We start from the raw sequence: 24231 nt of genomic DNA, 5'->3' as shown, positions 1-24231 counted from the left end.
TCAAATCCCTCCATGGCCTCGCCCCCTCCCTATCTCTGTAACTTCCTCCAGCTTTCTGGACTATATTCTCTGTTTTATATACTTTCTACAACCCTCCGAGATCTCCACGCTCCTCCAATTCTTGCCTCTTGCGCATCCCCGATTTCGTTCACCCCATCATTGGCAGCCGTGCCTTCAGCTGCCTGGGCTCTAAGCTCTGGAATTCCCTCCCTAAACCTCTCCACCTCTCTCAGCTCCTTTAAGATGCTCCTTAAAACCTACCTCTTTGACCAAGACCTGTCCTAATATCTCCTTATGTGGCTCAGTGTCAATTTTTCTCTAATTACGCTCCCGTTAAATGCCTCGGGATGTTTTGCCATGTTAAAGGCGCTATATAAATGCAAGTTGTTGTTATTAAGTAGCTCATCCTCAACAGAATCCCTCTGGATCTCTGATTGGGATTCGCCGAAACAGCTGACTGTTTTAAACTGAGAACTCAGCCCTGATCTTTCCGAAGGGCCTCAAGTTATTTGCCAATTGCTACAGCGGGGATCACGAGGCAAGTTGGGGATTAAGAAACCCCTTTGAATCTTGTCCCTTTCAGAACACTGGTCCTGCCTCTGTCTCACGGCTAAACTCCTCTTATTTTCACAAACGCTAGTTCAAAGGCTTCTCTTCATTTTCTTATCTAAGTGTAGGTTGCTCTGCATGTGTATGACAGGCTGTTCAAAAGGAATCTACACCACTAACGTGTTTATCCCCAAATCTGGTCTCTTACACAACCCCCATTCAAGCCTGAACTGAACGCAGTACTCCAGATGGGGTCTGACCAAGGCTCTGTACAACTGAACAGCGCGTTCCCAGTAGAATCATACGGAGAACCCTAATGTACAGTGACCTATCCTGCAATTTCTGATACTCCGAGGAGCGGGCGAGGATGAGAAGCCGACTGTTGGTTGAACTTTCACCCCAGAAGGGAACCAGCGAGGGCAGGAAGAAGGGGGTTAAACATGAAATTGGAAAGGTGGAGGGGAGGAAGGGGAGAAAAGGATAAGAATAATTCACAACAGGAAATCAATCCTCTTTAAATCAGAATCGCTGTTATCAGGAACGCACAACTGCACCCTTATTCAAACTGGGCAAAGCCTAATCTGTAATTAAAACCAATTTTTAAAAAAATATAGAATTACATTTTTGTGAGCTGATGACTTGAAACACCAGAGAAGTTGCCTTCGAGTATTCGCGGTGATTCTGTTCTCCCAGCGAGGGAGCGGCACATTCGGGGAGCCCGGGGCAGAGAGGGAGACAGGGCTACGACTCTGTAGCCCCAATTCTCCCATCCATAAGAACATAAGAAATAGAAGCAGGAGTAGGCCAATCGGCCCCTCGAGCCTGCTCCGCCATTCAATAAGATCATGGATGATCTGATCCTAACCTCAAATCTAAAGAACACAAGAAGTAGGAGCAGGACCCGGCCACTCAGCCCCTGGGCCCTCTCCGCCACCCACAGGGCCTTGACCGATCCGAACTCAGCTTCATGTCCAATTTCCTGCCCGCTCCCCGTAATCCCTAAATCCCTTTACTTCTAGGAAAGTGTCTATTTCTGTTTTAAATTTATTTAATGATGTAGCTTCCACAGCTTCCTGGGGCAGCAAATTCCACAGACCTACTACCCTCTGAGTGAAGAAGTTTCTCTTCATCTCAGTTTTGAAAGAGCAGCCCCTTATTCTAAGATTATGCCCCCTAGTTCTAGTTTCACCCATCCTTGGGAACATCCTTACCGCATCCACCCGATCAAGCCCCTTCACAATCTTATATGTTTCAATAAGATCGCCTCTCATTCTTCTGAACTCCAATGAGTAGAGTATAAGAACATAAGAAATAAATCCACATTCCCTGGGAGCCTTTGCTCCCCCACAGGGAGCATGAAATTTACCCTATGGTGCCCGTTTATTTTGGGAGGGAGGCTACTCAGCATCTAAACGCAAGAAAATAGTTGTGTTGGAAATGTTCTCTGGGGTGAGGGTTCAATGGACACCAGGCCGCCCCTTGACACCTTCCTCAAACACTCAGTCTTTACATGCGAGATATTGGACCTTGTTGTGCATCAATGCTAACCTCACCCGAGATTCACACAGTTGGGGTGTCAGTGGACATCAATGAGAAATGGGAACCCTCCCCAGGTTAATTTTTGCCCTCTCTAACCCAGGGGTCTCTGACGCCTAGTGTAGCTCCCCAACTTTACCCCCAGAATAAAGGAAATGGGGGGTGAAATGGCACCTCTGAGTCAAACCAGACGAGCTCGTTGAGGGTATAGCCCGTGTTGGCCATTTGCCTTTCAGTTCAAAACATCCTTAACCCAAGTTTCTGCTCTTTTTAATTCTTTATCCTTCGCCACAAGATAGTTGTCCAAAAATAACCCCTCCGCCACCCCGCTAACAAATAAATGGCTAAGTACAGGGTAGTAACATTGAGCAGAATTACTGACCAGTCCACGGCAACCGCTGTGCTACCTTCTCATCGGGTTTCTTACTGTGTCTCGGCATCGAGTTAAATATTCGTTTTTTTTTCCAGCAGCACAGGATGTCAGCGAGCTGGCACGCGAGAAAAGACTAAGGTTCTCCCTTACCTTAAGGACGTCGTCTTTCTTGAAGCTCAGCTCGTCCTCTCCAGCCCCGTTGAACTCGTACTTGGCCACAGCCTCCATTCCGGACACCCCTCGGAGGAACCCGCTGGTCAGAGGCTGACCAAGAGACGCCGAAAAGAAAATGGGAAGGAAGGTCCTTCGATAGACCAGCTCCCGGAGGGAGTGTGTGGTGCCTGCGCGCAGAGAGAGAGAGAGAGAGAGAGAGGGGAGAGGGAGAGGGGAAGTGGCAGGGGGGAGGGAAGGAGGGAGGGAGGGGAAGAAAAAAGACAAAAGAAACCAATTTCAACGACTTTAGTTCGCGGAAGATTCGAGATGGCTTCTCGCACTTCTAAGAGCTCCCAAACCACGAGACAGCAAGTACGGAGAGAAGTCACTATCACGAACCTCGATTCGTCAAGATAATCTTTTAAAAAAAGAAAACTGGGTCCAATCTGTTCCTGCACTGCAGGAAAACCACAATCTAAATGCTTAACACAGAGGTTTAGCTGAGGGGTGTTGCTCACAGCACCACTCCCTGTACCCATTCACACCACAAGTGAATTTTCAACCCTTAAAGCAGGACTCACACAGGAATGGCCTGCTCTGGTCATGGGGAATCTTCCCTCATCATTCGCCGGGGTTTTCTGTCCACAGTCAAAAAATGATGCTCAGAAATCTCCCTCTTCTTTTCGATGGCAGTTTTTTTTGGGGTTCAAAGTTTGGTTTTAAGTGCAGGCCGCTTCCTGTGTTACTCAGCTCTTCTACCGGGTGAGATTTCACTGCTTATAAAAGAAGTCTGTGAGCAAAACCTGCATCAAAAGAACAAAAAAAGACCAATTTTAACTGCAGACCTCCACTTAGAGGAAAGTCGCATCTCCGACCTTGTTAGAATCACACCTCAGGAAGGATATATTGGCCTTGGAGGGGGTGCAGCGCAGATTCACCAGAATGATACCGGGGCTAAAGGGGTTAAAATGTGAGGACAGGTGGCTTAAACTTGGTTTGTAGTCCCTTGAGTTTTGAAGATTGAGGGGTGATCTAATCAAGGTGTTTAAAATGATTATGGGATTCGATAGGGTAGAGATGGAGAAACCAGTCCCTCTGGTGGGCGAATCCAGAACGAGGGGACACAATCTTAAAATTAGAGCTAGGCTGTTCAGGAGTGAAATCAGGAAGCTCTTCTTCACACAAAGGGGAGTGGAAATCTGGAACTCTCTCCCCCAAAAGGCTGTGAATGCTGGGGGTCAATTGGAACTTTCAAGACTGAGATCGATAGATTCTTGTTGGGTAAAGGTATCGAGTGTTATGGAACTAAGGCGGGTAAATGGAGTTGAGGTACAGATCAGCCTGGATCTAACTGAATGGAGGAACAGGCTTGAAGGGTTGAATGACCTCCTCCTGGAAAAATTGGCCATGGGACCCATAGTGAAGGAGGGGGGAATAAATTTGAGCAAGGGAATTCTATCCAGTGACCACTGCTGGGAAAGTGCACATGTCTGGGCATTGGGGAGAGGACAGGATCGGGTTGCGAGCCCCCCTGAGTCGAATAGCCAAGATTCATACAAGAGTAATGGCCACTCGGCCAAGGTGTGGGAGGGTTTACAGCATCACGGAGGAGTACCACCGTAAGAGTGGGCGCCTTCGAGAGAGATGGGAAGAAACGCAGAAAAAAAACAGCAGCAATCTCGCACACCACTAGAAGAAGCTTCTAGAGAATAGCTCTGTCCCCGCCATTTTTGATCAGGAGAAGGTGCATGACCTAGAGGTCTAAAGAAAGAGAAAATGTAAACCGGAGGAAGCAAGGATTAGGAAAGTTTAAAAAAAAAGCCGGGTTTGTTCTCTGAAAGTGAGACAGAAAGATAATTACAGATTTTTAGCAATAAACTTGATTATAGAGCGTGTCAACATCAAAGAACTATATAATTTGCTTGGGCGCCACTTAACTATCATTACTGCAGTTCCCTACTGATCAAGATGGGGGCACACAAAGTCAGTTTTCTTTTTCCAAGTGTTCAAAACGAGAAGGAAGGAAACACACAGAGAAATAAGAACATAAGAACATAAGAAATAGGAGCAGGAGTAGGCCAATCGGCCCCTCGAGCCTGCTCCGCCATTCAATAAGATCATGGCTGATCTGATCCTAATCTCAAATCTAAATTCATGTCCAATTTCCTGCCCGCTCCCCGTAACCCCCTAATTCCCTTTACTTCTAGGAAACTGTCGATTTCGGTTTTAAATTTATTTAATGATGTAGCTTCCACAGCTTCCTGGGGCAGCAAATTCCACAGACCTACCACCCTCTGAGTGAAGAAGTTTCTCCTCATCTCAGTTTTGAAAGAGCAGCCCCTTATTCTAAGATTATGCCCCCTAGTTCTAGTTTCACCCATCCTTGGGAACATCCTTACCGCATCCACCCGATCAAGCCCCTTCACAATCTTATATGTTTTAATAAGATCGCCCCTCATTCTTCTGAACTCCAATGAGTAGAGTCCCAATCTGCTCAACCTCTCCTCATATGTCCACCCCCTCATCCCCGGGATTAACCGAGTGAATGTGTCACATCTGATTATAAATCAACCAGTCGATCTCCTGCCACATCCAGCAAAGTAATTAGAAAGAAAGACTTGCATTTATATAGTGCCTTTCACAACCTCAGGACATCCCAAAGCACTCCACAGCCAATGAAGCCCTTTTGAACTGTAGTCACAAAGGGAAACACAGCAGCCAATTTGCACACAGCAAGCTCCCACAAGCAGCAGTGTGATAATGACCAGCTCATCTATTTTTTTTAAAGAGATGTTGGTTGAGGGATAAATATTGGCCTGGACACCAGAGAGAACTCCCATACTCTTCTTTGAAATAGTGGAAATGGAATCTTTTACATCAACCTGAAAGGGCAGACAGGGGTTTTGGTTTAATGGCTCATCTGAAAGACAGCACCTCTGACAGTGCAGCACTCTCTCAGTACTGCACTGGGAGTGTCAACCTAGATTATGTACTCAAATCTCTGGAGTGGGGCTCTGAACCCACAACCATCTGACTCAGAAGGCAAGAGTGCTACCCACTGAGCCACAACTGACACCCGAGGACATCCCAAACCCAACGATGTAATTTTAAACAGTTGTAATGTAGGGAAATTATAAAATGTCCTCTGAGCCTTCGCTGCTCCAGTGGAAATAGCCACATCTCTCCTCACAACTAGGAGGGAATTTTCAAGTGACTTCAATGGAAATGAAAATCAGGAGAGATGTATATCGGGCAGCTGGTCCGATATCACCTGATATACACTATCGCCCAAAGTCAAAATTACCCCCTAGAGTTTAGGTAGGAGGCCATTCCGCCCATACTGCCTGTGCTGGCTCTTTGAAAGAGCTATCCAATTAGTCTCATTTCCTCCGCTCTTTCCCCACAGCCCTGCAAATTTTTCTATTTCAAGTATTTATCCAATTCTCTTTTGAAAGTTACCAGCGAATCTGCTTCCACCGCCCTTTCAGGCAGCGAATTCCAGATCATCACAACTCGCCGCGTAAAACATTTTTTTCCTCATCTCCCCCTCCGGTTCTTTGGCCAATCACCTTGAATCTGTGTCGCTGGGAAGCGGTCTTGTCTTACTCACTCGATCAAAACCCTTCATGATTTTGAACACGTTTATCAAATCTCCTTCTCCAAGGAGGACAACCCCAGCTTCTCCCGTCGCTCCTGGTAACCGAAGTCCCTCATCCCTGGGACCATTCTGGTAAATCTCCTCTACACCCACTTCAATGGAGTGCTTGGTGATCTCAGTCTATACTTATCCCTATAGCCTTCCCATTCCCTCCCTGACCAGCCATTTGGCCGACCCTCCATGCTGGGCGATCCAACACCTCCCCACCACACTTGTCTCTTCTTCAATTCACAACACAAAGTAAACTTTAAACGTATTTAAAGCCAGTTTGGCCAAAGCCAAGCTGGAAGTGTGATTGGTTGACTGCCATGTCAATCAGCCCCAGTTCTAACCGCTGATTGAATAAAACAACTGTCAATCAGAGGATACGTATTTCTATTGGTCAAAAGTTCTCCCGCCCTCTTTTCGGGTTGACCGAATACTCTATTGTGATTGGTCGATATAACTGTCAATCAATTGCGCCGCACAACAATTGGCTCTAATAGACGTCAATCTACTGGACGTCTGGCAAATCATTGGATAGAATGACTGTCACTCAAGGTTGAGCGCAAAATGCGCCCTGTTACTGGTCCATATGGGGCTAGTCCCGCCTCTTAGCTCGGAGCCGTAACGGAGGCGGGGGTTTGATTGGCAGTCGGGCCGGATCGAGCGGGAAGGCGGTGAGTGAGCGACGGTTCCTGGGCCCGAGGCTCGGGGCCGGTAAATTTAAAAAACGAAGCCGGCTCGAGAGCCGCCGCCCCCGGGTTTTATTCAGATTTCCAACCGCGGCTTCGAACGGTGTAGGGTGGGCCGCAGGCTGAGGTCGCGGCCTCGAGCTTTCCTGCTGCTTTTGGCCGCGGTTAGGGAGGGGAAACGGGGCGAGGAACTGAAATCCAGGCCGCTGATTGCCCCATCTTTGGGATCAACGTGTGGCATGTTTTACATTTCTGTACTTGACAGCAGCTGACAGAAAACTGGGTTAAAAATAAATTAATTAAAAAAAATTGTTGCAAATGTGGTGCCAGAGAGTTAATTAAAGATTAAATATAATCTCTGGGGAATGGAGGAATAAATCAATATTAAAGCCCCTTAACTCGGTCTGTAATCCTATAATTTAGATATAAGGAGCCCCCTAGGCCCAGTCTGTTGAAATAGTTCACCCAAATTGGCCTTTGGATTTTGTTTCATAGAATCTTATAGTACAGAAGGAGGCCATTCAGCCCATCGTGCCTGTGCCGGCCCTTTGAAAGAGCTATCCAATTAGTCCCACTCCCCCCTGCTCTTTCCCCATAGCCCCGCAAATTTTTCCCCTTCAAATATTTATCCAGTTCCCCTTTGAAAGTTGTTATTGAATCTGTGTCCACCGCCCTTTCAGGCAGCACATTCCAGGTCGTTGCTCTTTGCGTGAAAACATTTCTCCTCACCTCCCCTCTGCCAATTGTCTTAAATCTGTGACCTCTGGTTCCTGACCCTCCAGCCAGTGGAAACTCTTTCTTCTTATTTACTCCTTATTTCCAGGTTATTAAAAAAAAAGTTATTTTAATAAAAGTCAATCTGCTTTGCAGTAGCAATAGGTGAGTTGCAGAAACCGGTGATCCACAGCTTGGATTTATTGTAGGAGGGATTTGGTGGTGTTGTTTATACTTGCACTGGTTATAATTTGCTGCTTCCTAATTCACCTTGTCTTTGCCACTCTTTTTACAGCCTTGATGCCCCACAGAATGACTTGTGTGTGGGTTTTTAAAAACAGTGCACCAATAACATTGCATCAAACTGAAGACTGTGTCACAGTCGTCCTGCATGTCGTTGTGCATAAGGCTGCTTTACTGTTGCGCTAAGGCCTGCACTGGAGCTCATGAGTTGCTCTTGCACAGCAGGCGATGCTACCACAGTTGACTTGCTGCATTGGCCAAAGCTGGCAACTCGGATGACCCAGCAAAGTATGATGTTGCTGGCTACACATCAGAGGCCAGTGGCATCAAGTGCAGTGTGAAAGCAGCTTGGGGCTGGAGCAGTGTGTGTATATAGTATGAAGTTTAGTCCAGGAGGCCAAAAGTCAGGCATCAGTTTGAACGATGTGGTGTGACTCGGTCGTCCAGGGAGTGATTGATAAAAGAAAGGAATGTTTACATTTATACAGCCTCTTATTGGGTTGAAACGTTTTGAAGTGCTTTACGGAATGAATGAATGATTGGGAATGCAGTGGCTGTTATGCAGGCAACCAGGCAGCCATTTCTAGGTCAGCAACATCCCACAAGCAGTGAGGTAAATGATTAGATAATCTGACTTTTTGTTGGTGCTTGGTTGGGGACAGCATATTAGTGGTTTTTCCATCATGGCTGTGGCATTTTAACTGTGCGTAGTTTAAGAACCAAGTTATCGGACACTTATTTTGTTAGTACAGAAGTGTAGTATGCAAAGAATCATAGATACTGGAGAGCATTACAAGATTATAGTTCAGTTCAGATGTGTTGGTTGAGGTACAGAGTGTCTGCGTGTATGGTATTGACAATTTTTTGTTGTTGCTAATTCCTCCCCCAGTTCAGCTGAAGATGTTGACTTCTTCTGCGATATGGTTCTTTCAGCATAGGCCAATCTTCATGAACGAGCCTAGACAGTGATTGTCACTGATCCATTCAACTACAGAAGGCATCACAGTCGAGCCCCCATCATATCTGTGCTTGATTGGCACTTCACAGCAGGAGTCAGTGGGGAGCCCCTGCTGAAACTTTTATTTTTCTCTTCCCTAAATCCAAGGGCACTAAGATTAGGTAGGTGCTTCGATCAGGATCTGGGACGCTCCAGCCTGTACAGTTCAGTTATATAGTGCCATTGCCAGCTGAGCATTGGGTATTTTTTTTTGGAACCCTGTGATTATATTGTAGCCTCTAAGTCGCTTTCTGGTTTATTTTAAGTGTACAACATGAAACAAATGTAAAGCGATGAATTTTGACCGATTGGTTTCACTCCAAGGCTTATGTTGCCTATAATTCATGGTAACGCTGTACTTGACTCTCAATTTTCACTGCTTTTGCATGAAAATCGTTCATTTCTTTCTTTCTGTCTTGAGCCTCTTTTATGCTGGTGCTTGTTTAGATCCAATGCCTGTGAGCCTGCTTCCTTACCTCTGCAGCAGAGTTGTAGCTCCCATTTATTGTGCACGTACGATTATGCCTCTTGGATAAGGGAGCTGGAGTTAGTAGTGTAAATGATGGGTGCTGACTTGTGGAGCCTGCAGTCCGATCTAAAGAAGTGTCAGTGCAAAAATGGATTTAGTGTTTGCGAAATGATTCGTTTTTTTAAAAAAGCCAGCTATGTGTAGAAGGTTTGCAAAATGAGTCTCGATCCTTGGAACTTGTACCTCTTAAGGGACTGAGGTTGGCCGTAAAGCTCACCGTATGTGCAGCATCTTAGTACAAAGATTCAAGCTGCTGTCACTGAGTATTTTTGGCTCAGTGAATGAGTCACAAAATGGCACTGTCCTAGCTGGGACACGCTTACTTTAAAGGTACCTGATTTGGGTTCTGCGCTGTACTGTACTGTTAATCCAGGTGGTAATAGTTACTGGTAAATTGCCGAGATCACATCAGAAGGCATTTGTAAACTGCTTGTAAATTTTGGGCTCCAGATCAACCACTATGTTTCTCTTTTTTTTGTTTTACATCTGTATTGTGACAGATACATGCTTGACTCGGCATCTAAAAGTAATGTCCTGTGGTGCTGCTCATAGTAATACAGGTGATATGCTGGAATGTTATACCATGTAAAATAGAATGTAGATCGGTGTGCATTTAGTAGTTGCAATTGTGCTTGTAATGAATGGTGGGTTCATTTAGCGATCAGGCTGTAGAGGAGAATCCTGGCTTTATAACTGACAGGTCAAGTAAGAATTCGTAGGCATTGTGGAACTGGTATTTCATTGGGGAGGGAACTGAATCACAGTATTTTAAGATTCTTTTGTAGGTGCTAGAGAGGCAAGAGTACATGATCCTAACTGTAAGAATCGTGGTTTAAATTTTCATGGAGCGGTTCAGTTTTTCATTTTAAGTCACTACCATGTGCAACCATTTAGAAGGTGGAAGTGAGGGCTGAAGTCAATTGTGGGTAGAATAAATTTGCCTGGCCTGGGCGAAGCTGAGGCCTTCAAGTAAAACTTTAATGAAAGCACCAAAAGACAATTCAGTGGATAAATTTAATAATGTTGTGAAATGTCATTTTTTGATTTAAAAAAGAAATTAGTTAAGCCCTTATTTTGAACATTAAAAATTTAAATAACTAAAGGGAAAAATGGAAGTGAAAAAGTTTTCAGAAAACATTGAGCAGTTGTGAGAACCTGATGGCCAGATTGTGCAATCACACGGTTATGTTCGCTCACATTTAAAAAAAAGTAGCTATTGTGTGACACACAGCGTGACATCGTATAACATTGAAAAGCCACATCACAGCCACTTACAGGAGTAACAGGGACTTGTAATGAGTTTTCAATGAAACATGTGCCCCCAAACCAAACTTAATGTATTAGAGATATATTTTGAGTTGCACTAGTCTCAAGGAAAATAATGAAATGCTTTCTAACTTTTTGTATTATGTGACCTGGGAGGGTGGTTTCTGAGAGAAACACAGGAGAAGGTATTTCAGCCATGAGTACCAAGGCCTACACATTTTATCTTCATGCAATGCTGCAGGACGTCGCTCATTTTAGAGTATATTACAACAAAGACTTCCCCACTTTTTAACTGAGAAACCTAGGTGAAGGGCTACGGCTCGGTGCAGGATACGAGTAAGGTTGAAAAGTAGAACGAGAGTGAAATCAATCAATATATTAGATAATGCCAAGCTTGGTTTCAAATGCATGTAGATTCTGGGAGGAAGGGAAGACTGGAGGGAGGTGAGGGGTCACCAAGATTTACGGTCCTGGGAGAGTGTAAGAGTAGAAGATGGTGTGAAGAGCCTTGATTTCAATGGAGGGAGGAGGAAGAACATGTAGGACAAATGGAGCATTGGAAAAATCGGATTGGGAAGTTCAGAGGAACAGGAATGTTGACCAAAGTTTCATTTTCTTATTTCAGGTTGTAAATGCAGATCATGAGGCAACGGTGGAATTGTCGGCAGAGCAAAGTTGGCAAATAAACTCCATTAGGACAACATGTAGCTTCATTCAGGCGGTAAGGAGGAACGCATTCCTGCACGGAAATCGCTAATGGTAATACTTCGCTGCTGATAGGATCCTGCGGTGGTGGGGGGGGAGTGGGGGGAAAGAAAGCTTAAACAGTCACCATGACATCCTCATCTCTTCGGAGACAGATGAAAAACATTGTGAACAATTACTCTGAAGCAGAGATAAAAGTGCGGGAGGCGACGTCAAACGATCCTTGGGGTCCCTCGAGTTCGCTGATGGCGGAAATCTCTGACCTGACGTACAACGTGGTGGCTTTCTCGGAGATCATGAGCATGATCTGGAAGCGCCTCAATGACCATGGGAAGAACTGGCGACATGTGTACAAGGCTCTGATGTTGATGGACTACCTGATCAAGACGGGCTCTGAGCGCGTGGCGCAACAGTGCAAGGAAAACGTCTTTGCCATTCAGACGCTGAAGGACTTTCAGTATATCGATCGAGATGGAAGGGACCAGGGTAATAAAAAAATCTCCTGTTTTTTGTTAAATTTAAGTATAACATAAGCTCTTGACAGGAAAATGCAGGCAAAGAAGAAAATATAAGGTGATATTTTCCCTGCAGCTTGTGCCCGGCCTCACCTTAGATCAAGCTCTAAGTATGAGGACATCTTCTCAGCCCTAAAGATTGCTGCTCAGTGGGTGCTTCAGATAACTTTTCTATCAAAAACTGACACAATTCAGAACTCGTGACCCAAATTCTGAAGCATTCCATCTAAAAATGTTGAGTTTGCACCATTGAAAGCTGCTTTTCAGACCTTTTGAAATATCTTGGCACAGACTTTTGTAAGAGGACTCTGTTCTTGGAAATACTTTGCCTGCCTGCTATTAAAAGAACCTAAGTGCGCGAGCTTTAAATAACACAGGCGCAGTCCACCTTTTGGTGACTTGAGTAAGACCTGAAGAAACTCACCCTAATTGTGGTTGTGAGGTGTCAGTGGTGGGAATCAAACCAGTGACCACAGTTGTGTGAAGGGACCTGTTAATACTAAGCAGCTGCTGGCTGTCAATTGCTTATGCTTTTTTTAATCCAATCCCCACATTATTTCACACGTTCAATGAAAAGTGGATAAGTAACCAAGTTTCTTGGGTGTGAGCAAGGGAGATGGAAAAAGGGTTTTGTGTTCTCACCATGATGCTTATTTCTGAATCACTCGAGGACTGAACATAAGAATTGCTAGATTTAAAAAAAGACCACGGTCTATCTAGTTTGCCTTTTACCATCCTGGTAGTCGCTCAATACGATAATGGAGCTGTCGACTAATCATAACAGTCAATCTCTATCAATTAGTCTACAGCAGATCCAGACATGAGGCAAGGTGGTGGAGAGCTTTGGGAACCATAGGTCCAAAGTCCCCTGTTCCTCCCAAGCATGTTAAACTCACCACGTCATGTCTCAAATTACTCGTATACTGAATCCCAAAATGTTATTTTCTGAAAGAAATCTTATCTTATCTGATTTGCATTTGAATCAACACTAACTGCTTCCCGCCGTCTGAGGGAGCCATTCTTTACGTGGCCCTAGACAGGAAGTGTCAACGGGATATTTGGCTGTGATGGGCAAAACCGCTGAGCCCGATCTGTCCTTATTCCCAATTAACTGTTTCACTTCCTAGTAGTGGTCATTAAATAGTGATCACATTGACAACCTAGCTGTTCCTTTCCTCTTCTAAGGTTGATTGTAGTGCCTTCCCCCCCCCCCTCCCCCCCCCATATTCTGCCAGCTGACTTAGCACAGACTGGGCACTGATGTGTGCCCTTGTCTGTGGGCTTTGTGCTACTTTGGGTAATGCCTTTAACCTGCTAGGCTATTGGGAGAGCTTATTGTTCTTGTTTGTAATTTCTCCCATGTGTACACGGGTGCTTTCACATAAAGATGTGGTGTAGGGGGACCTGCAGTTGAGTCTTTCTGGGGCACCGCCTAATGAGTGGCTATTGAGCAGCTATGGCAGAAGCCTGAGAGCACCGCTGGGGAGTAATGGGCACCCAATATATCTCACTTACCCTACTACACCAGCCATCCTGTGGCATTGCCAATTAATGCCAAATTAGAGGCTGTTGGTAGTCTAAAGATGGAAGGGCAATTAATTAACAATAACTTGCATTTATAGAATCATGGAATGAAACAGAACAGAAGGAGGCCATTCGACCCATCGTGCCTGTGCCGGCTCTTTGAAATAGCTAACCAATTAGTCCCACTTCCCCTGCTCTTTCCTCATAGCCCTGCAAATTTTTCCCCTTCAAATATTTATCTAATTCCCTTTTGAAAGTCACTTGAATCTGCTTCCACTGCCCTTTCAGGCAGAGTATTCCAGATCACCATAATTTGCTGCTTAAAATTTTTTTTCCTCATCTCCCCTCTGGTTCATTTGCTAATTACCTTAAATCTGTGTCCTCTGACCCTTCTGTCACTGGAAACAGTTTCTCCTTATTTACTGTATTGAAACCCTTCATGATTTTGAACACCTCTATCAAATCTCCCCTTAACCTTTTCTGCTCTAAGGAGAACAATCCCAGCTTCTCCAGTCTCTCCACATTACATTGCAGGGGGAATGGAATATAAAAGTAAAGGTGTTTTACTACAGTTATACAGGGCATTGGTGAGACCACATCTAGAATACTGTGTGCAGTTTTGGTCTCCTTATTTAAGAAAGGACATAATTGCTTTGGCGGCGGTTCAGAGAAGGTTCACTCGACTGATTCCTGGGATGAGGGTTGGGCCTGTATACACTGGAGTTTAGAAGAATGAGAGGTGATCTTATTGGAACATATAAGATCCAGAGGGGACTAGAAGGGGTGGATGCTGAGAGGATGTTTCCCCTTGTGGGAGAGACTAGAACTAGGGGCCACAGTTTTAAAAATAAGGAGTCTCCCATTTAAGACGGAGATGAGGAGAAATTTTTTCTCTGAGGGTTATGAGTCTGTGGAACTCCCTTCCCCAGAGAGCGGTGGGGGCAGGGTCATTGTATATTTTTAAGGCTGAGTTAGATAGATTCCTGATTAACAAGGGAGTCAAAGGTTATAGTAAGTAGACAAGAAAGTAGGGTTGAGGTCGCAATCAGATCAGCCATGATCTTATCAAATGGCAGATCAGGCTCGAGGGGCCGAATGGCCTACTCCTGCTCTTAATTCGTATGAACATATGTCCTGCATCCCTGGTACCATTCTAGTAAATCTCCTCTGCACCCTCTCCAAGGCCTTGACATCCTTCCTAAAATGTGGTGCCCAGAATTGGCCACAGTACTCCAGTTGGAGCCTAACCAATGCTTTATAAAGGTTTAGCATTATAGCTCACCTTTAACATAGTAAAACGTCCCAACGTCACAGGAGCATAATCAAACAAAAATTGAAACCAAGCCAAAGGAGATGTTAGGAAGGCTAACTAAAAGCTTTGCCAAAGAGGTAGGTTTTAAGGAGTGTCTTGAAGGAGAGATTGAATTCCGGAGCCTGGGGCCTAGACAGCTGAAGGCTCGGCCGCCAAATGTGGGGCGAAGGAAGTGGTTCGAAAATAGTAGGAGTGATTGTCAAGGTTATTCTGACCTTGAGAATTTCAAATGGTGGGTGAAAGCTGTAGTTTATGACACCATCCTGGATGAGACTCTGCCTTTGTAATCTATTTTATATTCTTGACGTCTATTTAGTTATTTGACACATTAAAAGCAGTCATTAGAAAGTGGAAGATTTCACATGTAGAGGCTTTGCAATCCATTTTAGTAGTTCGACAGCTTGCAATTGTTAGTCAGTAAGCTGAAATAATCAGTCGCCATATCGTCACTGCTTCTTTTGAAATCACTTGTACAGTGGATGTGTCTCCCCATTGCACTCCCTATCCTGTGATCGGCTGAAGCTGAGGTTATTAGTTGTGTTAAATTCGTGTGTGTGTGTTTTTCTTTCTCCCTTTCCCCTCCTGACTGATCTCTCTCTCTCTCTCTCTCTCTCTGGTGCTGGCTGTTCTCCAGTACATTATCCTTCACAAGTGGCCATGCTCTGTGTCCAAGCCCAGACAGTGTCTCCTATTGCACTGGGGGATCATTGCATGACTAGCCCGATTCTGTCTTTAACTGAAGTTCACTTGTGCGCACACACTTTCCAGCAGGCTTCACTGAGTGGCAATAAGAAGTGGGAATCCTCCCTTTCTTTCTCTCTCTCCCCCGCCCCCCCACCTAATCCAGGCAGTTGAGGTCAATGATTAGCTTGCCCCACTGGTGGAGATCAGCTCACCTGGCACAGATCCGGAATGGCACCGGGACTTTCATGTCAGATTGGCTCCACCTTACATGAATCAGTGTCTTTACCCATTTCGGATTTATTCCAGTCTGGATTGTGAAGATGCTCTTAAATTCATGGATCTTCCTTCAGTTCTGCTATTCGTGGCATCAGGGGAATACCTTTTAGATGGATCCCACAACATTACAACTTAAAAAATCAAGGCCATTAAGCCCAACTCTCTAGTATTTCAGCTCACTTAGCCTCGCATCTCACTGCATCTTGGACTCCTCTAATGTATTTGATTCCAAATACTTACCATCCTTTAAATTTACACAGCATTGAGATGAATGACCAGTTAATCTGCTCTTGGTGATGTTGCCCGGGACACTGGGAGAACGCCCTGCTCGACCACTCATCCCATGGGATTATTTACATCCACCCAAGCAGGTGAGGCACTCAGCTTCACATTGCATCCGAAGGGCAGCCCCCCTGAAACTGCAGAACATTAAGCCTGGATTATTTGCTGAAGTCTTGGGGTTTGGCTTGAATATGTAACCTTTTTATTTAGAGGCCAGCGTGCCCAACTGACACTAACGGGGTGAGGCTGGATGGAACTGCTGGTCCCATTCAGATGCTTGTAGCTATACCTGTTTCCAGTACTGTGTTCCACTCTCAAAGAACTACTTTTGCTCATGTCTTTTATAAATTATCTTTAGCAGACTCTTTTTGGGGCCTTGCAAGTTACAGGAAGTACTGGTTTATGTTGTGTTACATTGACGGGATGGTGGTTTTTGTTGTGGGCCACTGACTCCTTTTGTGAAGTGCAGCCGTAACCATTGTAATTGACTCTTTCCAAACTAGGCATCAACGTGCGAGAGAAATCAAAACAGCTCATCGCGTTACTGAAGGACGATGAGAGGCTTCGAGTCGAGCGCAGCCACGCACTGAAGACAAAAGAACGGATGTCCAGTGTGACGACAGCGGTGGGCAGTAATAACCAGATCATGTTTGGGCGTGGATCCAGCCACCCAAACCTATCCACCAGCCAGTCAGACGAGTGTGGCAAAGTGGGTGGGTCGCCTGCTTCCTACCACGGCTGTAAGTACCCCAAGTTGGTTTCGTTTCTGACCAAACCTCTAGTATTTGAATTCAATTCCTTATAGTGCAGTGATGTCCGATAGAAATCGCTGACCAGTCACAGGTGTGGCTATGGTGTCATCGTTATAGCCACAGGCGCTAATTTTAGTAGGAAACAGTGTACACACACTCCCACAACATTGGAAAATGTACTACACATGTATATTTACTTAACAAACACCTCCCACCGTTCGATAACCAAGGAAGTAAAGCACTCTCAACAATCAAACACTCTGCTTTTCACCTTAACCATTTTACCAACAAACAGACAAAAAGGTTAAGGTTCACATACGCCGTGCAAATATGAGTGTTGATATGTTGGCCTTGGTACAGTGTAGATTCACCAGAATGACACCAGGGCTTAAAGGTTTAAATTATGAGGCCAGGTTGCATAAACTTGGCTTATTCCCTTGAGTATAGAAGGCTGAGGGGTGATCTAATCAAGTTGTTTAAAATGATATAAGCATTGCTCAAAAATTTATAATCTGTATTATAAAATTGTTGCAGTAGCCTGTAATTACAGGTGGGAAGCATTAGTAATATCTCGGATTGTGTAACCTAACAGGTGAAGAGACTAGTTTGGCCTCACAATGATGTACCTGTCTGTCGCACGTTTATCTCTGTCTGCAGCAACTTCACCGAAGATCTCCGAGCTGGAGCAGACACGGCCTCAAACCAGTGGCGAAGAGGAGCTGCAGCTACAGTTGGCGCTGGCCATGAGTCGAGAAGAGGCTGAACAGGTACCCAGGTGGTGCTAGGGCTGGGAAAACAAACACTGGGGGATCCCAGGTAGCTTGCAGTCCAGGTTCAGGTTTGTTTCCTGCACTGCTCCCAATTCACTGATATTCTGATGAGGTAACAAGTAGATGGAGGGGTGGGGTACTAAAGTGGATATGTGATACGGGGGGATTTGAGTGCCAAATCTGCCAGTATCTGGAAGTTGAACCATCTGTACAAATACTTCCTCAAAGGCTGCCTGAGTTTTTTCCTACCATGCTGTTAGATACCCTGATTCCCAATATACATAGGTCGTGTCTGATCAGTTTGATGTAACGAATCAATAATCTACATTCACTGGCAAAAGGTGGAAATATGCAGTAGGTCACTCGGCATCTGAGAGCAAACTGTGCAGACTCCTCTTGCTGTAATACAATTCCACGAGCACCAGTAGCTATTTGTTACCTCATCCAAGTGTTCCTTATTCATGCGAGTGAGTGCTGGCAGGCCAATACGACTGAAGGGCAGGTAGGCAGTGCAAGGCGTGACTTGTCCTGTCCTCCACCTCACCTGTCCACTTCCAGTAAGGGTCATTGGAGAGTCATCCTGGAACCAGATGCACTGAGGCTAATTGCAGTGCCCCAGGTGAAATTGGCTAACTAGACCAGAAGTGGGATCTGGAACCATCCTGGTCTGTGTGGCTCAGCCATTAGTTTTCATTTCAATCTCCCCAAGAGGTTATAAATCTGGTTTTAAAACTTACGTGGAGCTTTTGTGCTCTGGAACTGATTGGCTCATATCTTTGTTCCCTCCTAAACTCTGAAGTATAATGCTACAGTGGCAAGAACCTCTGAGCAACCCACTGTATGCGACAGGGGTGTTGCACTTGAGGAAGGAAAGGAAAAGTGGAAAGAAGGGAGAGCAGGCTGAGGCTGTAATGAAGTCTCGACACTTCCATTTTAGGAGTTCCTTTTCCAATCAACTTCTGATTCCCTCCAGAGAGAAAAGCAAAAAATCTGAAAATACAGCAGGTCCTTCGGGCAGGAAGAGACCAGCTGGTCCATCAAGCCTGCCCCACACCATGACGGCTGGAGCATCATGACTAAACACTTCCTCTTTATCTCCTCCTCCCCCCCCCCCCCCCCCCATTCATGAGGCTATTTCTCTTTTTGGTTAATCTATCTTGCGAGGCCCCTTGATTTAAAAAAAAATTTTTTGAGTGCCAGTGCGTACATGTTACCCACACTGGGCAATTGGGCTCGTTCCTATGATTTCACAAGCTCCAATAGAGCAGCCTGTACGGATTGTTACGGTGTATAATGTTCGGTGACATTCTTGGTGTTTTCTTCCTTGCCCATGTAGATTTTCAAATGTGCCACCACAGCTGGCAACCAGCCACGGAGCACCGTGATGACCCTGGGTGTACAGGTAGGACCGGTTAGTAGTGATGTAAAACTGGGCGGAATGTTTCCAGGTCTATATCCATGTGCTATATACGTGCAGAAGCCACACTTTGCTGTAGGTGTAAACTGATCTTAAATGCATTGTTTTAATGCGCCTGAGCTGCAAACAAAACCGACCGGCATATTCTAATCTGCGGGGTTCCTGCACCAAACAACCATTAACCACAGCCTGCAGTCACTCGAGTTTAATTATAATAGTTTATGACCTTTTAAAGGGAAAGGTCAGATTAAACACGGCTGAACCTCAGTAACCGAATAATACATTGTGCATCGTAAGATATGAAACTCCTGTCATTATAAAACTGCGTGTCATCCAACTTAAGATGGACAATGTGGTCAGAGATCTGCTATATTTATGTTGAAGATGAAAGCAATGCACGTTTAAAGGTTGTAAAGTCACGAATAATTTGTTGAGGTTTTCCTAGACAATGGAAAGGCTGTCTCCCACTCCTATTGTGTATTTGCTTAAATTACATATAGAAATGAGACGTGTTACGTACAAGTTATGTTCAGCCAGGATAAATTGTTTAATTAAATTTTTCATTATACGAATGATTGTACTGATCAAGTTGGGGAGTGTTGATGCTAGGGAATGGTGCATTTTTCCAGTTGGCACCCAGTATCTGCATCACGTGCCCACCGAGTAAAGCTCCCTGTGCTCAACAATCTTCCTTGGCCTCAACCACAGAAGCAGCTCTTCCCGCAGTAGAGAGATATTTTCCTTCGCCTACACCAGCCATCCTGTGGCCTCTCACTAAATTAAAGGTAATTTTTTCCTGTGGAGTCTACAAGAATTGGACCGAAACTCACTTTGCTGGGAATCCTTACAGCCAGCAGACCGAGTTCCTACCAGTTTTCAGGGAACTATTATTATTCCATATGCAGCTATAACAGGGTATGCTTACTGCTTAAACTGAAACAGCTGTCTTCCCTTCACTCATACACTGGAAAACAAAAAATTGTAGTTAAAAGAAAATAAATGTCTTTCTTTCTTGGTTCCCCCCCACCGCAACCAAAACCCCAACAATGAGCAAGACCTCAATTAAGCAAGAGTCTCAAGGATAGCATTGAGAAAATACAATCTTTTCTATGACGTGATGTCTTTGTTGCAATTCGGGTTTTATCCCAGTGCCTTTTATTCACGTTCAGGACTAAACAGTACTTTCCATAAGCAGAGACTCTTTATGAAACAAAACCTGCATCTTTAAAGCATGCCACAAAAGTGTTAGCAATACCCAGGTTTAACAATTAATCCTGAATCGTAGTAAGTCACTAACTTAATACGTGGGATCCTCACCATCACCTCAGGAGGTGGAAAGTAACATGCTGACAGATAAATGTAAACAGGCTAAAATTACTAGGTTAGATTTATGCATAGGTGAAATGTTTTACAGAAACAAAAAGACACAGCAAGATACTAATACAGTACAATAAATAAATAACCTTACATAACATATGAGCAGATTTGTCTTTTTTTTAAAAAAGGCCAAAAGAGAGCCTGAAATCTGTTGAAGCTTTTTCCAGCAACTCTTGAAGACATGGCTTCTGGTGTGCGTTACGTGACAGCAGTTCCTCACTGGGCCCTGTCGGAATGTACGGGCGGTGAGATAAATAGGGAACTAAGAGCCCCGTGAGTCTGTGGGTTCAAAGTTGTCTTTTTCTCAGAAGGTCTGAGTTATGAGGAAAAACTTAGAGAAATTTCAACTTTTCAGCCTCAAAAGGAGATGCCTGAGAGGTGAGACCTCACCTGGAGTACTGCGTACAGTTTTGGTCTCCTTATCTAAGGAAGGATATACTTACCTTAGAGGTGGTGCAACGAAGGTTCACTAGATTAATTCCTGGGATAAGAGGGTTGTCCTATGAGGAGAGGTTGAGTATAATGGGCCTATACTCTCTGGAGTTTAGAAGAATGAGAGGTGATCGCATTGAAAAATATAAGATTCTGTGGGGGCTTGACAGAGTAGATACTGAGAGGTTGTTTCCCCTGGCTGGAGAGTCTAGAATTAGGGGACATAGTCTCAAGATAAGGGGTGGGCCTTTTAAATTAAGACTGAGATGAGGAGGAATTTCTTCACTCAGAGGGTTGTGAATCTCTGGAATTCTCTACCCCAGAGGGCTATGGATGCTCAGTCCTAGAGTATATTCAAGTCTGAGATCAGTAGATTTTTGGACTTTAAGGGAATTAAGTGATTTGGGAACGGGCGGGAAAGTGGAGTTGAGGTCGAAGATCAGCCATGATCTTATTGAATGGCGGAGCAGGCTCGAGGAGCCATATGGCCTACTCCTGCTCCTATTTCTTATGTGATCTTGTCGAGGATATACAAGATAGTCAAGAGAAAAGGTAAAGTGGGAATATTACAATAAATTAAATTGCAAGAGTTGATACTGTCCTATTTAGGCTGTGCATGCTTATGTACAACGAATATTTACTCTTATCAAAACCCTTCATGGTTTTGAACATAATGAATTAAATTTCCTCTTAACCTTCTCTGCTCTAAGGAGAAACTCTTGCATGTTACCCATTTGTTAATACCTGGGTGGAGATGGCAGAAATGGACTTTTCAAGTTACCAAATCATCTGTTTTTCACAGCAATTGAAAAATGCGATTCCATCTATCCAGCCACAAATACTAGCACTTCAATTATTTGCTCCAGTATATCAACACATGGCATTCGCCCTTTCCCACAGACTGACTGTCTCCTGTCTTCCATTTTGAACCCTAATAAAAAGGGACAGCCTCCATTTTAAACCTATTGATTTTTTAAAAAAAAATAGCTGTGAAATAAAGAAACCGACCCTCCATTCTGCTTTACCTAATTGGCAATAAGTGCACCTTACTTTTATTCCTTTTTCGACCTATACATGTGGTAATTTGTTTAAGCCGTAGTAAAAACAGGAAACTCGAGCCCATGGAATACAATATTATCCTTAATGTTCTGACTCATTATTCCCTCCCCAGTAGTTTTAAAAAGCCCTCTCACTCTCGTAAATGGCAGGGGGGAGAGGGGAAGGTAAGCAGGAGCGGATTGTCCTAAATTTGTTAGATTACTAGCTGGGAAGTAGGTGGTTTGTCTGTCTTCTCAGTTTCCTATTCAAACCACCTTCCTGACTAGTAGATGAACAGAACTAGGATGCTTCCCAATAACGAGGAAAGTGCAGGCTTCTGTGATTGATACCAAAGAATCCATTGTGACCTGATAAAGAGGTTATCCACTGGTTGTTACAGTACAGAGGGGGATAAGGAAAGCTGCAATGTAAATGGCCTGACTGACAGTGGAAGGGAAGTCGGCCAGAAGTGAGATTTGGATGCAACTTCGGACAGAGTTTCATCCTAATTGGTCATTGTTTTAATCTCTCCTTGCATCTGATCATTTCTTATTTCAGTATCATATGAAGGATTTTCCTTTTCAGTCGTAAATTGGATGAAACTGTATTAACTTACAATAGTCAATGGGAATATTGGTTACTCTGTGGCCTCTGGTTTGGGCCCAGGTTGTAAGCTGGTATCCCAGGGATTTCTGTTGTACAGGTCATTGTAAGAATGATAACTGGGGATGTACAGACGGCCATCACCCTTCAAGTGACTTTTATTGCTTGAATCTCTTTCAGTGAATAAAACGCATGCTGCTGATATTCAGTTTTCCCCTTTTCCTTCTCTCTTCTTTCCCCCCCACCACCTCCCAAAAAAAATCCTTTTTATTTTGATTTGATAAATTGAAGATATGTGCTCTTTTACTGAGCTTTGCTGTCATGTTAGGAAATGTATTTTCACACAAACCCTGGTTACGTGCTGTACCTGCAGTGGGTTTAGCATGAGGAACTTGATAGCAAGGTTTTATTTTTGCTGGATGTTTCAGATATTTAACCAGTTGGTTGCTGCACTAATTCCTCTCCCACTAGGTGTCAGTCGCACAATTGGTAAAATGTTGCTTACAGTGCACCAGTGAAAATGAATAGTGGTATAAACTGCTGCTTACAGTGCACCAGTAACCTAGTGGCTGAAAATGAATAACAGACTTCAGTTTTTGTACCAGGAAATGCTTTGTCATGATTACAAGGTGTTTCATTTTGTGACAGATGTGGTAACTACCTAGACTCAATGTTAACTCCTACTGTCCTAGGAAGATGGGGTTGAGTATAGAAAGCTGTGTCTGGGGTGGGGCACACTTGCTGAAAATGCATGTGTATTTAACCTGAATGGTGTTGCCCCCTTTTCTCTCCCTTCCCACCCAAAAGTACTTGCAACTCGTCCCTGAAATCTGTCACCCCCAAATAACCTTGTTTACCTTTTATTACGGGGTGGAAGTTTGTACATTTCTAGTTGTAGAAATCAGGTTTAGAAAGACTGCACTATTTTCAGAAATGGTCTCTGACTTCTGCTGCTTTACATTCAGTAAAAACCACTAGGTACCAGGCTGCAGCTGGTCCTACCCTGAGGTATGGCTTTCTTTCCCTGAAGTTCCACAGGCATTGGCCATTCTTCATGAGCTGCAAATCTAGCCAGTGAGTGTGGGCAGGTTATTCACTGCAGGGGCATCGCAGTGGGGTCTGATTCATTCCTCGCCCAATGCTCTCACATACACTGTCTCCAGCAGGGGTCACTAGCAATTAGGAGTGGGGACCCTGAGTAATTTATTTACCTTTTCTCATCCCTAGCCCAGGAGCACTAAAGTTAATTGTGATGCTCTAACTGCTGCTTTGGGTGAGACTCATCACACACCAAAGAACAAACCTGTGCCCTTTTCCTTTGGTCTGCATGACTCAGTATCTTACCGAGGGAGAGGGAGAGATAGATATATATCTCCCTTCAGCAAAAATCAGTGGGTCCCTGACTGCAGATCGCTCACACGCTACTGTTACCTGAAACACTCGGAGAACCTCTGATTGAAAATCTGATTGTAGTCTTTGGATTGGTTTGTGTAGGACGAACGGCGTCGCCGTGGAGACGACCTGCGTCTACAGCTGGCTTTGGAAGAGAGCCGTCAGAAGCTGCAAATGCCAAGTGCAGGTCCTCGTAAAACCGAGGTATGGCCGCAGATTTCCTGTCGTTCTGAAACTCCTTTAATAATTTGTTACAACTATCCCAACTGTGTCCTGTTTCTTTTGGCTAGTGGGCACATTGGAATAATAATTGCATTATCACATCACTGATAAGTCCCAGAGTTAATCATGCAACAAATTACTTTGGACTATTACTCAGCAAATGCAACAGCTATTCTAAGTCAGTAACATTCCACCAACAGTAATGAGGTGAAGTGACCAGTTAATCTGTGTTTGATGT

The 24231-nt window shown here is 44.4% G+C and overlaps 2 protein-coding genes across 5 annotated transcripts in view; one reads left to right on the top strand and one right to left on the bottom strand.

Annotated features, from left to right (window-relative positions):
- Positions 1-3296, bottom strand: part of LOC137305483 (growth factor receptor-bound protein 2-like) — a 30221-nt gene extending 26925 nt beyond the window's left edge. Inside the window, exons 1-2 of the mRNA XM_067974322.1 lie at positions 3193-3296; positions 2609-2799 (exon numbers count right to left, since the gene is read on the bottom strand). Coding sequence (XP_067830423.1) covers positions 2609-2686 — 78 coding nt within the window. The 5' untranslated portion in view covers positions 2687-2799; positions 3193-3296. The remainder of the gene's footprint in view (positions 1-2608; positions 2800-3192) is intronic.
- A 3576-nt stretch (positions 3297-6872) lies between these two features.
- The window catches only part of LOC137305482 (epsin-2-like), a 31396-nt gene continuing 14037 nt past the window's right edge, over positions 6873-24231 (top strand). For 3 of the 4 annotated variants that reach the window (XM_067974320.1, XM_067974321.1, XM_067974318.1), the window contains exons 1-6: positions 6873-6928; positions 11318-11883; positions 16494-16730; positions 17400-17509; positions 18849-18914; positions 23874-23975. In XM_067974320.1, the coding sequence (XP_067830421.1) occupies positions 11526-11883; positions 16494-16730; positions 17400-17509; positions 18849-18914; positions 23874-23975 (873 nt within the window). In that variant the 5' untranslated portion in view covers positions 6873-6928; positions 11318-11525. Of the gene's footprint in view, positions 6929-8810; positions 9020-11317; positions 11884-16493; positions 16731-17399; positions 17510-18848; positions 18915-23873; positions 23976-24231 lie in introns of those variants that run through there. The other variant, XM_067974319.1, reaches the window with a different exon arrangement.

The sequence above is a fragment of the Heptranchias perlo genome, chromosome 40 (assembly GCF_035084215.1).
Source record: "Heptranchias perlo isolate sHepPer1 chromosome 40, sHepPer1.hap1, whole genome shotgun sequence".
Classification (NCBI taxonomy): Eukaryota; Metazoa; Chordata; class Chondrichthyes; order Hexanchiformes; family Hexanchidae; genus Heptranchias; species Heptranchias perlo.
Note: the sequence above shows the minus strand (reverse complement) of the source record. Positions and strands in the feature narration are given on the sequence as shown.